General features: G+C 36.8%; 1 protein-coding gene across 2 annotated transcripts in view; it reads right to left on the bottom strand.

Moving 5' to 3' along the window:
• Nucleotides 1–16375, bottom strand: part of LOC134804278 (uncharacterized) — a 102289-nt gene that overhangs the window by 22427 nt on the left and 63487 nt on the right. Inside the window, exon 1 of one of the 2 annotated variants that reach the window (XM_063777271.1) lies at nucleotides 16119–16210. The exons of the other annotated variant lie outside the window; for it this stretch is intronic. Coding sequence (XP_063633341.1) covers nucleotides 16119–16194 — 76 coding nt within the window. The 5' untranslated portion in view covers nucleotides 16195–16210. Of the gene's footprint in view, nucleotides 1–16118; nucleotides 16211–16375 lie in introns of those variants that run through there. 2 annotated transcript variants of the gene reach the window in all.

Here is a 16375-nt window from a genome sequence, read left to right as displayed (position 1 = left end):
TAAAACTGGAGTTACCATGGTTACCAGTACAATTTGACACTGGGTTAACGGGTTAACCGGTTATCCCCGGGTTAGTGGGATGGCGCAAGTGGCGCTAACTGACGAACGAAGTATTGGTTTTAATTTTTGATTCGGAGGAAAATACTTAAGATATTTTTAGCCTCATCTGCCTAAAGTTTTTCAAATTGATCAACGGAGCGGCAGCTGATGTTGACGAGGCCTCATGACACATTTTCTTGACGAATAATAGCCCGGGAAAAACTTGGTCATAAAAACCTGTTTTTAGAAAAAATATGGTTCTAACGAAGAGGCTTTGCTAGGCCCAAATCTCAAGGCAAAATGAGCCAATATACTCTCAAATATTTTTAATAGAAATGTCCTGAGAAGTAACCGGACGCGACGTATCTGATGTAGACGTTAATCGAGATGTGATTGAAAACGAACGTACGACGATAACTCACAAGAACATAAGGACTGATTCTGATTTCACACTTTGATATGGATTTCATCTCATTATTACATGACATTAAATCACGTAATCAGGTAGGTCACGCGCACCAATAAGTGCTTTAAGAGACGACTCCTGGTAATGTATTGGCGGAAAATTTATGATAAAAAAAAACGAAACGCAACTGTCACTGTCACACTAATATGAAAGAGATAGAGAGACACAAAGCGATGCGATGGCGAAGCCAACGATTGTCACCTTGGCTAGGCCGCCTGGCCAGCGATCCATTGTCGCTAATTAATCCGCAACACTTACAAGACTAAAACTGCCCTTACGCGTCTTCCGCGCACTTCGCGTTCGAAAATTATTTTAATTTGTAATCAGAAATCTCCCGCTGGACATCCTGTATATTGTTAGTGTGAGCTGCCAACGTTGATTGGTGCTCACGGTCAAGGTCATGTCAAATAATATTAAAACCGTATCAAATAAACCATAACTGAAATAAATGAAATGCAATTAAATTAATAACACAGAATCGTCCTTCCGATCGATATAGTTTACGGTGTAATCAACTCCCTTTAGAGTCGACACTCATTCAATTGGGCATGAATAGGGACTAGTTTTACGAAAGCGACTGCCATCTGACCTTCCAACCAAGAGAATAACCCCCCCCCCCCCCCCCCCCCCCGCTCTAGAGAATGAAATTTCTCACTAAATGTTAGCCCGTCCCCCACCCCTTGGCCATCGGCCATATGAACGGAACCGGACCGTTCTATCGTAAGTCGTCTAAATGTTGGTTATTGAAATTACCGTTCTGTATAATAACCAGGTTTCCCACATATCAGTGTCATATTGTTAGCTCAAACACAAATTAGTTTACACAAATTGGACGCTAATATACCAAAGTTTACTTAAAATTGTATACTTGAAAAGGTACTTCACTCTATTATACATGATTGTTGATCAAAGTTGACACATGAATACGTTTATTTCGGTGGATATCGATTTCGTTAAAATAGGCTTTGAAGGCTATATGTCAATGTCAACGCTTTTTTCAGTGTCAATATTTAAGTTCCACGTGGTGAGCTTCCGTTATGCTACTTTCTAAGTTGTAGGTAAGTATGTAAAATATAGCTAAATAAAAATATAAATACTTTGGGTACAATCTTACACATATCGATCTAGCCCCAAACTAAGCAAAGCTTGTACTATGAGTACTAGGCGACATACTTAAATAGACAAATATGTACGTACTTATATATATAGAAAACACCCATGACTCAGAAATAAATATCAGTGCTCACCACACAAATAAATGCCCTTACCGGGACCATCGGCTTCGCAGGCAGGGTCACTGCCCACTAGGCCAGACAGGTCGTCAAATATTCGCTATGTGCACGACCGGTGCTGACCTCATTTTGGCGGACTTTCTACGTTAAATCTTATGGAGTAAAATTAGTTCAAGCGGCTGCCGCTAGTACTAATGTCGGACATTCCAAAAGATTACCTGTGTTTGTGACGATCAGCGCCACTTCCCCCTCCACCGACTTCGCACCTTCCCAATACAACATCGAGACTATTTGAATTGAAACCTAAAGGCGGGATTCCACTGGTGTGTGGCACTGTGCGACACAAGCATATTCAGTACAAAAATGCTTGTGCCGCACACTGGTAGAATCCCGCCTTAATACTTCAATAAATAATGCGATGTTGTCAGATAAGTAGGTAAATAATATGCCATTTCCAGCTTTAGAACACGTGTAGCCTGGCCGCGTAGCCAACGTGCAAATCGCCAACGACGCCCCGTAGCGATCGAAACGCTACTGTCACTGTCGCACTAATATGGAAGAGTGATAGAGAGACACAAAGCGTTTCGTTGTCGAAGCGATAGCGATTGTCACCTTGGCTAGGTCGGCTGGTCACTCACCAGTTTAGATACTGCCAATAGTGCCAATCATACCCAACTATATTCAGAAACCCTTCATGATCCAAAATTATCTCGAATATGTTCGTTCACCTTCAGGTGACTATTATTTGAATATTTCTATGGCTAAAAATAATAGATAGTTGTTTATAAATGAGATAAATCTGTTTAGCCCTATGGTTGACTGGTAGAGAACGCCATTTGTATATTTTATTTGTATTTTGTGCAATAAAGTTTAAATAAATAATCCAGACAAAACCAAAAAAAACATTGGTAATTATACTGAATTAGGCTATGTATCTACAGGGAAATTTTGGAAAATAGTTAAAAAACGCTCCTATGAAAACGCACAACTACTATTAGTAGGTTTAGTAGGTATAACTCGCGCTAAGCCTACGAAAATATCTTTGAACAGTACTTTCATAAAGCGAAACAGCATAAATTTTAAGGAGTTCAAGGAAACTTGTGACTTTCCAGAGTTTCCAGACCAATCACGAAATTACTCTCTATCCACTCAAAAACTTATAGCAACAACCAGAATACACTTTAAAACTTATTTTTACCTTATTTATTTATTACCTAGCACTAATTGAAACACTAGCATCCTGGCAAATGGATGCTATTTCCATGTATCACTTTACTTGCTTTTAGTGCACATTACCTATAAATGTAGCGACGGAACTATATTTGGAAATTCAGCAGTGTTTGCATGAATAGGTGTCCACTGAGGTTTAAGGGTCGATACAGACCGACTGCAACTTGTATAGGAACTGCACACCGACGTTGCAATTGGCGTGCTGTCGGTGTGTAGTTCCCATACAAATTGCAGTCGGGTTGCAGTCCATCTGTACCGGCCCTAACGGCTCGGCCACGACATCGAGCGACTTGCGACGGTGGGAGCGATAACCATAGGTTGGAGCGAAAGGTCCGATCGCTGTGTCACGCTCCAACCTATGGTTATCACTCCCGCCGTCGCAAGTCGCTCGATGTCGTGGCCGAGCCGTATAAGAGTGCGCGTTAAGCCAGCAAAAAAGAAGGGAAGAAAATATAAAAACAAACTCCAAGAGATATGGCCGTCACGCGGGTTTTTAAATTTTGCTCGTCAGGTCCCTATTTTATACTAAAATTATAAGTACTTCTATTGTATACATGGTAACGATATACAACAAAAAATAAATGAAAATTAGAAATGTTTTCGTTATTTTTTCTATCGAGCCATCTTTTAACCTTTTAAGGTGGTGGTATTGGTGCTCGATGCGGTCCCAGTACATGTCATCTTGAACTCTAAGTCATTGTCAATAGAGGTGACAGCTGGGTGTCATCTATTGGGCATTGGCATGTCGAGCACTAGTACCACCACCTTATTTGCTTGGAGTCCGTCCTTGCAAATATGTCCGTGTATATGTTCATTAAAACGGCTAAAAATTCATTATTAAAACTACAATTTTGCGTTAGCCTTAAGGATACTTGTTTCATAAGCAGAGTTTGGGCAATTTATCGCAAAAATAAATATTGCATGGAACATGATGCAATTTTTTTAACAATTTTGAACTGCAGTTTTTGAGTATAATCTGGAAATTTTATAAAGATACCGTGTACATAATATGAGTTTAATAAATCTTGTCCTATTTTGAGATATAAATGATTTTTGATGGTTTTGCGTTGATTTGTCCGATCACTGTTCATAAGAACCCTGCTGAGTCTGTGCACAATAAGCAGAAAAAATATTGCAATTTATAATCCAAAAAAATTGCTTCAAAACGGCAAAGGTCTTGTCAAAGACCAACACAATACAGTTCTTATAAACCCTCTTCCTCCGGATACGACCTACTTGGAGACACATTCAGATATTTAAATTATGATAACAACTTGATATCAATCTCATAGCGCCTTCATCGCACTCTTATTGTCTGGTAAGAGTAGTTACCGGTACCTACAGAAACGAATATCATATCGATATATTATTTATAAATTGTTTTGCTCGTACTAGCATGTCGAGCTAATCCAGACATCCTGTAGGATGTTTGCTTCCCTAGATTTTGTGAGACAATCCACAGACATTTAAAATAGGCCACGCCAGCGTTTTTGGACGGCGACGCCAGATACTTTGCACTTAAAAATATTCATAATTAGGATTATTATATGGTATCTTAAAGCATTTAATAACTGGAGTCGCCTTTAAGAGCTTACCCCTCAGCCGAAGAACTTGCACAATTGTGCAAACTTTTGTATGGACTGACATGGCTATTTGTACGTTACGTACAAGTCATGTAGAAATAGCATTATTAAACATACATTTGACGTCCCCTCCCCCGCAAAAATCGGTAGACTGTTTCGTACAGAAAATGACAGCCTTATGGCGTTAATGTCTCCAGTTACTAAATGCTCTAAGTATGGTACACATTGTAACCAAAAATTGTTTTATGATTATTCGGTCAGAACAATAGTCTTAATACGACCGAATTTATCATTATCATCGCTTACTAAACTCTATTTTTATATTCAAATACTAAACCTTTACCGAGTTGCTCATACATTGAAAGATACTCTCGTTTTTCATTAAAATCATGATACATGAGACGTCTAAAAACATGTCTGTGACTAACACTTGCTAACACCATTAGCAATGGGTCGAGATCTTGCATCAAAGCAATAAACAGGTTTATATGGCACTTGGAAAATATTCCTTTGTCAGACGATTCGCGATAACTGTATAAAAATATATTTCTGTAAAAGGCAATTTCTCTAGAAAAATAATAATTATTAGAAAATAATCCTTTGTTAAAAATTCGCTAGAACTCTACAAACTGATATTTCTGTAGGAGAAAATTTCTAGAGAAAGATAGTTAATATTTCTTATTAAACAACAGGAAGAGTGTCCTTGCAATGGCAACTGTTTTTGCAAATAATAGAAGATGTACAAGATAGGGATTATTCTTGTACAAAGAGAACAATTAAGTTGATTAAGATGTTTTTTGCGTGCTACATTGTGTTTTTCTACAAATTGTGACAAATATTGGAAACTGTAGGCTTAGAATTAAGAATAGAGGTTTTTACTTCATAGTCTTCATACAAAAAATATCGGTATTATTAAGTTCCTTTTTCGTTCTTTGGTTTATTATTTCATTTATTAATGGGATATCCTAATAATACGGAGTTGTTACTTAAATACATGATCCAGTCCTACGTAAAGAGCATAAAATATAGGTAATTTGAAATATTGGGCTATTTCGGGGTTTTCTTTTGCTTTTGTAAGAATTTGATATGTTTTCTGAAAGAGCTACCGTAAAATGGGGTGAGTAGGCGCAAAACTGACATTCAAACCTCGATAACATTTTATTTTTACATATGCAAACTGAATGGTGTATATAATAAGTGTTCCGGACGTTTGTATTTTAGTTTTTATTTAATTTAGGGTTGTTCCATAGTTAGTAGTTCCATTTCATAACTTTGACGATAAACAGGAAAACCCACCTCACCCCGTAGTCCCTCGTATTTGGGGTGAGTTGGGTTTACATACAAAGGTGATTTTGGAAGATTGTTGGATCGATTTTTTTATTATGAGTATTACTATAGCTCCATTTTAAATTGGTACACATTATTTTTGTAGCAGTAGCCTTAAAAACCCATCTCACCCCCCTTTCAACCCTTCTCTCCCCATTCATAAGCCAACTCTCCCCGCGAACCCTACTCACCCCATTTTACGGTACGTATTTGTATGATTTGATACACATATATTTTTAAACCAAATTTCTATAAAGGAAAATACCCACTGTATGTAAAAGCATGAATACTAACGTAATTTAAATTGTATTTTTTCTCATTTACTCGTAATGCATGTTACTTATAAGATGTAATGATTTGAAAAGATGTGTCCCGCCGAGTTTGTTGCTGGTCCCATATTGGGATACCCTCCTCCAATTGAGGGGGACTTAAATCTTCTCGAGGTAGAGGTGACGGTTGGAGCCGGTCGTGTGGCTTTATTTGACGTTCATAAACGCATTGTAATATGCCTACTTACTTGAATAATAAACTATCTTTATCTTATCTTTATCTTTGGAATAAAAACCGGTTCCGAGCCTTGATTGTAACCGTATTATTTGCATGACTGTATATTTCATAATAACTTGATAGAAACAGTCCGGCTTACTCACGATGTAAATGTAAGTAATTGTAATATTTGTAATGGTAATTATTTGTGTTTCGTAAATAATAAAATAACAATAGGTACCTAAAGTAACTATGTAAGTACAAACTAAGTATAAAATTGATTGTAAATTATAAAATATCTTAACACATTCATTGCCACTAAGTTACGCTCGTAGCGCGTAGCTAAGTTTTCGCCGTATGTAGCGCGTAGTCGCTACGAACAGTGTACCTGACTGTCGGGTTCTTGGCCGTGAATGTGTACAATTTCTGAATTGAAGTCATCATTACAAAATGTAAAACGTTAAAATCCCTAGAATTATTTTTTTTCTTTCGTTTCGCCTTTTCTTTGTAGGTAATAATAACTGCGAGGATATTATAATATGTTTGACACCAGCAGCAGCCTATGGGCCGATTGGAATAGATGTGTTTGATTTGTATGTAAAATCTCTAATAGTATTAGCTTCTATTTTATTATGCAATAGGCCCCTGGTCTTGTAGTGATAACATTCGCGTGCCCAAACATATTGTCCAAAAGGTTCCATTTTCAAGGTTTCAATCACGATAAAGCACCTAACAAAATAGAAAAGTGCATTCATTCCCGTTTCGGACCAAGGTCAGGCGCTGTGGACATCATTTTCGTGTCTACGTGTCATTTTCATTTTATCGGGGGATGGCGATGGAAAATATCTATCTCACTACATTAGTTGTTTATTTGATGGGATTAAGGCGATGATATTATCTGACAGTGTAAAAAAAAAAATTCGGAAGCAAGCCAGAGCTAATATCCTTTTTCTTTTCTATATAAAATGGTCGACCCTTGAATTGCCGACAGACATTTCATCGACAAGTTATTGCGTCGAAGAATCGATACTAGTAAATTTAAATCGGAGACTTAATTGGTAGTTACTCGAGTTATTTTGTATATAGTTTATATGGTGGTATTTCTTTACGGGTTTTCTTATTTCATTTTGGATTGTATTTAATAATATTTATTACGCGTAAAATTATTTCAATTAATATTTCGTTGTCGAAACTAAACAGCGAACTGAGCAGTCACGTCCGCTCTCAATTGCAGCGGTCCTTGGGCACACGGAATAGTACATTGTAGGAGAGGACGGAAAACCGCTAAAAGATGGACGAGTGCGTTTGAGGGTCGCCACGTTAGTGGAGGCCCTTAAATAATACGAGTCCATCTTTAGCGTTTCCGGCCGAGGCATTACATAGTGCTTTTCACGACTACTGCGAGAAAATAAGAAAACATTTGCATAACTATAAGTACACTCATCACGCCGTGTGCCTACCCACAGTACACTAGCCCGCGATTTCTCAGGTAGCAAATTACTAGCCACTGCCTGTGCTGTCTCTTGAATTTCGGTAGGCATCAGCGTAAGAATATCATTTTCTTCACTAGAAGAACTCATTTTTATAGATACGTGTTTCTTGTATTATTTAGTCAAACACAATTTACACTATCCAATTCAGTAGGTATTACCAGATCCCGCCTTTTTTACTTCTGTTATCACTTTTAAGAGGCGTTTTTCTGTTATTTGCTTCAAACCGACTCTAAACATAGAAGCGTATTTGCTAAAAAAAAACCACAAACAGCTACAAAAGTAAAAAACGCCTTAAGCGTGAACTGAATGGATAATTGGTTAAAAAAAATAACTGAATGGTTTTGACATTTCTTTTTTTTTTAAACAAGAAATTGGTCCTATAAATAACCTAATTTTATTTTTGAAGGAAAAAGTTCCGCCAATAAAGACCTTTTATTGATTTTTATGTTTTAGATGATACTCATTGCTGTAGCGAACCGTCACCAATGACAGATGATGATAACAATGAAACATTGTAGTAGTGGTGGTCCAGGTGCTACAGCTATTGCCTACTTTCCAGCTTGGTTTTAGATCATCTATTGCCACATTTCCGGCCGAGGCATTACATAATGCTTTTCACGACTACTGCGAGGAAATAAGAAAACATTTGCATAACTATAAGTACTAGCCCGCGATTTCTCTGGTAGCAAATTACTAGCCCCTGCCTGTGATGTCTCTTGAATTTCGATAGGCGTCAGCGTAAGAATATCATTTTCTTCACTAGAAGAACTCATTTTTATAGCAAGCGTAGATACGCGTTTCTTGTATTTTTTAGTCAAACACAATTTACACTATCCAATTCAGTGAGTATTTTCCGATCCCGCCTTTTTTACTTTTTTATCACTTTTAAGAGGCGTTTTCTGTTGTTTGCTTCAAACCGACTCTAAACTTAGAAGCGTTTTTGCTAAAAAACCACAAACAGCTACAAAAGTACCTAAAAAACGCCTTAAGCGTGAATCGAATGAACTGACTGAATGAATGAATGGTTTTTACATTTCTTTTTTTTTTTAATAAGAAATTGGTCCTATAAATAACCTAATTTTATTTTTGAAGGAAAAAGTTACGCCAAAAAAGACCTTTTATTGATTTTTATGTATTAAATGATACTCATTGCTGTAGCGAACCGTCACCAATGACAGATGATGATAACAATGAAACATTGTAGTAGTGGTGGTTCAGGTGCTACAGCTATTGCCTACTTTCCAGCTTGGTTTTAGACCATATATTGCCACATTTCCAAACACTGGCGTGAAAAGGTTTTTTGTTGTTCCGATGTGTGAAAACAACTGTCTGGCAATACATATTAACGTGTAATATGTATTAGCGCGCTATAATAAATAATAAATTTTTGTATCCTTAATAAATATGTTGTATGTAAAAAAGGTCGGCGGACCGAGAGCGCTATTAAAAGGCGCAGTGTACTTTTTAAAAAAAGGTGACAGGTATCACAAAGTCAGCTTACATTATTAGGTCACAATGCAGACATTACAAAATGGCTCATTGGCGATCAATTATTACAATAATAAACAATTTTCCACAAATCACGAGCAAGAATTCAGATGAAAAAAGAAAAAAAAAACCCCAGGGAAAATAATAGACACTATAACACATTAGAATAGCATTTTTACAAGCACTGAATCCTTGAGACATCATGATACGGTCGAGTTACCTTGCATCAAGGTCCTTGGACACATAGTATGTTTATTAATATAAACATGTGTTAAAAAATAGCCTGTAAAAAATATATATACATATAAACTTCGAGCAACACCGGCTTCCGACACATCGGAAGGGAGGGGCCCAAGCGATATCTTACCGTACAAATCTTTCTACTATTTTTCGCGGGGGGAAAGGTGCAGACAGTCGCACTTCTCACACACTTACATACAAAATCCAATCTGTAATGACGACACAAATACATAGAAAATGACACACGTCAAAGACAAATCTTGCATACCTCGATCTCTTTTTGTGTACGGACGAGTGACAAGTGTCACAACACGCACACTAACACATTTTCGTTGAAGTATGTTATTGTATTCTGAGAGACGAGAAGTCGGATTTGTCGCTCGACCGATCCGCAATTTGTACTGAGCGAGCAAAATCGATAAATCCAACAATTACATGAGACTAAAATATAATAATTGTGTTTGAATGTAATTAAACGTATGATATGTAAAAAAAATATTACATGTGAAATGTAACACTTTCTTTTTGTAAATTTGATGTCCCCGACCTCATTTTATAACAAAAAACCGAGCAAACAGGCATTTTTGTGCAGCAGTGTTCACGCGCGCGTCTGGACTCGGTCTAGTGAAAAATCCAAGTGCAACTAGTTTTATTACCCGCGCTAGATTAGATTGACGCGCAGGGCTGGCAGTTTGTATGGCAGAATTTGGACTTTATTGGTAAGTCAATAAGAGTCGTAATAGATGATTTTACTTTATGCTGTGGGTAGTTTAAGATATAAAATTGTTTATCTGGACATACTTAATTTTGAGAAAAAGGCAATTTAAGTTTGCTCTCTAATTTTGAAGATATCATTTTACAAGGCTGCCATTTTCATTTTGGGCAAATTATAAATAGGTTGGTAACAATAATTTTACTTACTAAGCCGTTCATTTCTGTGTAGGGTCGCAGTTCTAACCTAACCTAAACCTACTTTGATAGCCGTTCGTTTCTGTGTGTGGTCGCAGTTCTAACCTAACCTAAACCTACTTTGAAAGCCGTTTGTTTCTGTCTGGGGTCGCAGTTCTAACCTAACCTAAACCTACTTTGAAAGCCGTTCGTTTCTGTGTGGGGTCGCAATTCTAACCTAACCTAAACCTACTTTAAAAGCCGTTCTTTTCTGTGTAGGGTCTCAATTCTAACCTAACCTAAACCTACTTTGAAAGCCGTTCGTTTCTGTGTGGGGTCGCAGTTTTAACCTAACCTTAACCGATTTGATAGCCGTTTGTTTCTGTGTGGGGTCGCAGTTATAACCTAACCTAAACCGACTTTGATAGCCGTTTGTTTCTGTGTGGGGTCGCAGTTCGAACCTAACCTAAATCTAAAATTCTTACAACAGAAAAATGTAAAAATTGTAGTACGACATATAAAAATGTATTAAAGTAATACGTCGAACAAATGAATTGCAATGTTTAGTAATTGTGCCAATTAAAATAATTTGAAACGAATTAGCGATCAAGTAATATTTGTTGAATAGTATTTCTACGCAGGAAATAAAAAATTTAAATAAATAGTATATGAAACAAAATAACGCCAAACAATATCACTAGTACTAAAGTTTCGATGAATCGTTGTCGATGAAATAATATTCGATGAAAAGTTTGTCGGCAAAACAAGGGTACCCCATATAAAATATTACCTTTCACAGTCTGATTGTTGTAAATATAGAGACAAACGGTATTTCCTTTTGTTAAGATAATGAATGAATGGCAGATACTTTTGACGCGTAGTCTGATCCGTTACTTTCGATGCTGACATCGCGAAAGAATATTTTCTATAATATCCAGAAAAGAAAATGGGGAAAACTGTATGGTTTATTTTCAGTCCAGGCAGAGCAGCTTAGCAATGTGTAAGTTGCAGAGCAGAACACACTCAAATATTTCCTAATTTTCTAAAATCTTTCATGAGAAAATTCTCTTGAAAGTTTTTATTTGGAAAGTTCCCGGAGATTAGGGATTATTACTTAATGTTCTTAACTGTTGACGACCGTTTCATTTAAAAAAAATATTTACGTCACTAATTGGGTCTATTTTTAAGTGTCATAGAAATTGATACTAACTGTAAGAAGGTTTGGCAATAAATGTGCAGTAAAAAGTACTTACCGCTAACATTCCATGGGAACTTTGCAATTTTTGAAAATTCTATTTGGCACATTGCTAGTCCAGCATCATTCTATCATAGACCTGTAACTTAGCCCGTATAACGCTCAGCGCCTACAATATCGAGTTTTCACCTTCCCGCTCAAATATTCATGCTCACGGCTCGCGACAGCCTAACAGCACCTTGCTTATACATTATGAGCATTTATTTATAAAGCACCACGTCAGTACCTTGGGGTACGCCTTCTATTTGTAGGCATTTACAATACATTGTCAATCGAAAGCTTCTTCAAACTCTATTTTTAAATTCCTAGTACCGTCAAACTACCCAATTATAGTAAGTGTTTTTTATACTAGCTACAACTGTGGTTCACTTTACAGCATGTTTAAATAAGTATGACGTAATTAAGTATAATCTTCTTTTTGATGTTGTCTGAGTTTTTTCTTCCATTTATGAAAATATTTTGCCTTAAAACTGCGATATTCTAATAAAAGTTAAGTACACATGAACTAGGTTTTCGAGTTACGTTTGAACCACGGTTGGGAGCTTATGGACGTTAGTTGGGAGGTTATATACAGTACCTACTTAAATTATAATTAGATTTTTGAGTGTTGACTTTTGCTGTACTTATCTTAAATAGCGTTGTGAAAGCTGCGTCACATTCAAATGCTAACCCAAAATTATTATTTATTTTTATAAGCCCAATTGCAAACACGTTCATTAGAATAATTTCCGCCTTAAGACGAATATGTACGACCACCGCCCATAAATCGCATTTTCATACAAATGTAAATAGTCCCCATTTCCCTGTCTGGATATTGACATTACTTACGACGGCTACGGTGACGCAACGTCCGAAAATGAGTCCTGGCTTCCGACACCAGATCACACCATGTTTCCCGGTCTTGCGATAGCTCTCGCCAGTCGCCATGGCCGAGGTTGATCAGATCTTGAGCAACCCTTGAGCTCCAAAATATCTGAGCATGCACTTTAACTACATTATAATTTACATTGTCCAGATATTTGTGAATACCTCAGCCGTTCCGATATATCTGATGGTAACTGTTCAGCAAGAAGAAAAAATCCTACCCGGGGCCGATTGCATAACAAACTACAACTAATATTACAAGCGGAACTCCTTATTTAATAAGTGAAATTAGAAAAGGAGTTCCGCTTGTAATATTAGTTGTAGTTTGTTATGCAATCGGCCCCTGGTCGAGTCGCATCGTATTACGCGAGAAAACAGTTCCCGAATTGGTTATATCTGTAAAGTCATTAAAGTATAATTATCACACACACATTATTACGGGCACCATCCCTTAAACTGATGGGTTCTCTGGCCCATCTCGGCAGCCCGTTCCCCGGACGAATGGCAATGTTTGCCGAAGCCGTGAAAGTCAATCTGAATAATATAACTCAAAAAGAAATTTAAAACAATAAAATACAAATTATTAACACGATAATCATACGATAATATTAATTTGATGGATATATGTCATAAATGGCATAAGGCACTCGTATGGGCTATGGACTAAGGTTGAGGTTGGCAGCACTTTTTATTTTTCTTCGTGTAAAAAAACTCAGAAATACCTGTATACCAACATGACAAACATAATTTAGGTTACTTTAACTTACGGATAATTTGGTCTAGTCTGTAGCACCGCCAAACGAAAATAACCGAGAGTTGCCGAAAATGGGCGATCATCGTAAAATCAAGATTGTTATGAAAATTTATTTTACTTATTGTAAATTAAATACGCATCGAAAGCGATAGTTTTTATGCTCTAGTTTTATTCTCATATGTAGATACCTAATAGATTTAAACAGTTTTTTCTTATCATACGTGCGTTGTATTCGAGATACGTGTCAAAAACTTTTTTAGAAATTTGTAAGGCGCCATCTCTCTTCTTCGCTCGTTTTTTATCCCGTTCTGGTTTTTCAATTTTATATATATGATGATTACCGCTCTTAGTTTTAGTATGACGATCATTATGAGATATTAGACATGTATTTTGTTATTTATTGAGTTTTTTTCAATTTGACGATAGTTCTCAAATTTCTTTTTAAATTATAAATTTGTAATTTGATTATCATTGTTGACATTGTATAATTACGTTTGCATGCTAAATTATTGACGATCATAATGTAAATTCATATAGATTAGCGTAATAATAATTTATACTGTAATTTATCATTATGAAATAAATAAACTAAACTAAACATATAAATTAAATATTTTTAAACATAAACATAAAAAAATATTTATAAACCTCATTATTTTCAATATAAAACTCATTTAAACCAACTTGGTTCGTATGAATTAGTGACATAATTAAAAAAAAAAGCTATAACTCACTCGTGAGTTATAGCTTTTTTTTTCAGAATCCATAACTCCCGCGGGAACAATACGAGTATAGGCCTTTGTCCTTCAGTACACCTGCATGAAATAAGATCTTTTTCGAGCAAGTGTGACGAAAATGACATTAACTCACTCAACTGTTATTTTTGTAATGAGTATAATAAAAGGCAGACATGATATTACCTACAGCTATCAATTCGGTGAACAAACTGCGCCTCATGAATGTCACTCCTCGGACGACATGTCACAAAATTGGTCGAAATAGCAAATACTCACGTTTCAATGTCACCCTATATGTCAGTTTGCTTATTGTCGCCCGGAGTACGATTCAGAATTATCAACTTGGTACGATTTTGATATAATTTGATACGAATTTGAAGACAATTACACCTAAAAACAAATTAGGACTAACAAAAATAAATTAAACTAAGAACGAAACAGACTAAACTAAAACTATCTAAAATGTAACTAAACTAAACCTACAAATAGAAAATTGGTCCAGGTCTGTGCCGTCCGGTAGGGTGCCCAGAAGGCTGGCGGCGTTACCGCGCTGAACGGCAACGCCAATGCGTTGGGCGAGGTAAGCTCCAGCCTTCCGGTCACCCGTTGCGTCTATTAGGCGCTTGGCCAACTCTTTGTAAACGCTGTGCGCGCCTTGACCCCACGGCCCAAGCGTCTCCACACCAAACGGCTCAAACATGCAGCCGATGTCTATGGCTACATACTTGCGCCGCTTGAGATGCTCGGCCGCATCGGCAGCAGCGCCAGCCCTTGGAAGATGGGACTGCGCGAAGGTATCCACGCAAAATGTAATTTAACAATACACTGTTTTTTTTGGGCAGTCATGTAAAAATTTAAATATAAACTTGATTTGAAGATCGCTCACGCTGGTGCATGCGAAATGAAGTGTAAGTCGTGCGTGAGATACGCGCCAAACACCAAGTCGATCGTTAGGGTCGTGTCAAAACCAGTTCCTAACCGTAACAAGCTGTTAAATTTGAATCGTGTTCCCGCGTTCATAGCATAGCCAAAGCCTTAAGCTTACTGAACTTAGATACACCAGACTGGTCAAGTATGGACTAAGCTTAGGACAAAGACACTATTAGCCTATTCTAGTAAGAGTTAACTCTTAATAAGTACCTACATATTTCAGTGGTATTCAGTTGGAGATTGAAACAAAACCTAGTCCTTTTTCTGAAAATATGAATCATACCAACATTAAGTTATTTTTATGGTTTAATTAACGTATTTTAGCACGCGCGACATGTTCCGGAGAGCGTAGGTCTCCATTTTCAAGCACTACAGTGCCTGAGCAGTGTTGAGCACACACCGTGAGTAAGCGCATACCCACTCCGTCAAAAAAAAAAGGTGGGGTGGGAGTGACATTTCGCGCGAGTTTCTATAAATACGTGAGTTAACCGTAAAGTTAGCTTAAAGCTAAATATAGTATAGGTAAGTAGGTACTTGTAAATATACATACAGCTAGGTAAAACATGCAAGGTATTTAGAAATATGTAAGGATAAAAAAGTATGAAAGATTTATAGCCTACTGCAAGTCTACTGCAATATTATATCATTAAAGCTGTCCCACCGCTTAAGAGTACAGGCATGTGCACGATAACTGAAGTTAAATAGATATCATTCTGATCTAATGTTAGTGCATTTACGTTCAAATTGGCCTGTGTGGCTACCACCAGTTTGGCACTGACATAAACGCTATCGAGAAGGTTACTTTCTTTTAAAAGACATCCGCTCGTACTCGCATATTAGTCCGAGCGAGATGTATACAAAGTAAATTACGTAGACGTTAGCGTATATATCAGTTATGACATTGGCAGTGACTCATGGTACGGGAACTGAATGTTAAATCTTCGAAACCGAAGCAGAAGCCCAAGCGTGCCCGAAGTAAGAAGGGTTAAGAAAGAAAGCATAATTAAAAATCACTCATATGAAGGGTATATTTATTGATAGAAAGAATATAAGATATAAGAAACAGGTAGTAGAAAGTGCAGAGAATAAGGCAGCTAGTGTTCTCACCTGATTTCTTTGAATTCTTGCTACTACTCTTGCTCCGTCGCGGATATAAGTTGATTTTGCTCTGGCCGCACCCCATTTTGAACGACGCCTCACTTTATTAATACACACTAAAACACTGATCAATTCAGTGTAGGTACCTATTTATCTTAGATTTTAAACACTTCTTTGTTCATTTTCATTTCAAGTTCTTTTAATATTTACACTCACGTCGGTTAAATTCTGTGTATTTTAATAAAATAATTTCCACGTTCACATTT

The sequence above is a fragment of the Cydia splendana genome, chromosome Z (genome assembly GCF_910591565.1).
Source record: "Cydia splendana chromosome Z, ilCydSple1.2, whole genome shotgun sequence".
Lineage (NCBI taxonomy): Eukaryota > Metazoa > Arthropoda > Insecta > Lepidoptera > Tortricidae > Cydia > Cydia splendana.
Note: the sequence above shows the minus strand (reverse complement) of the source record. Positions and strands in the feature narration are given on the sequence as shown.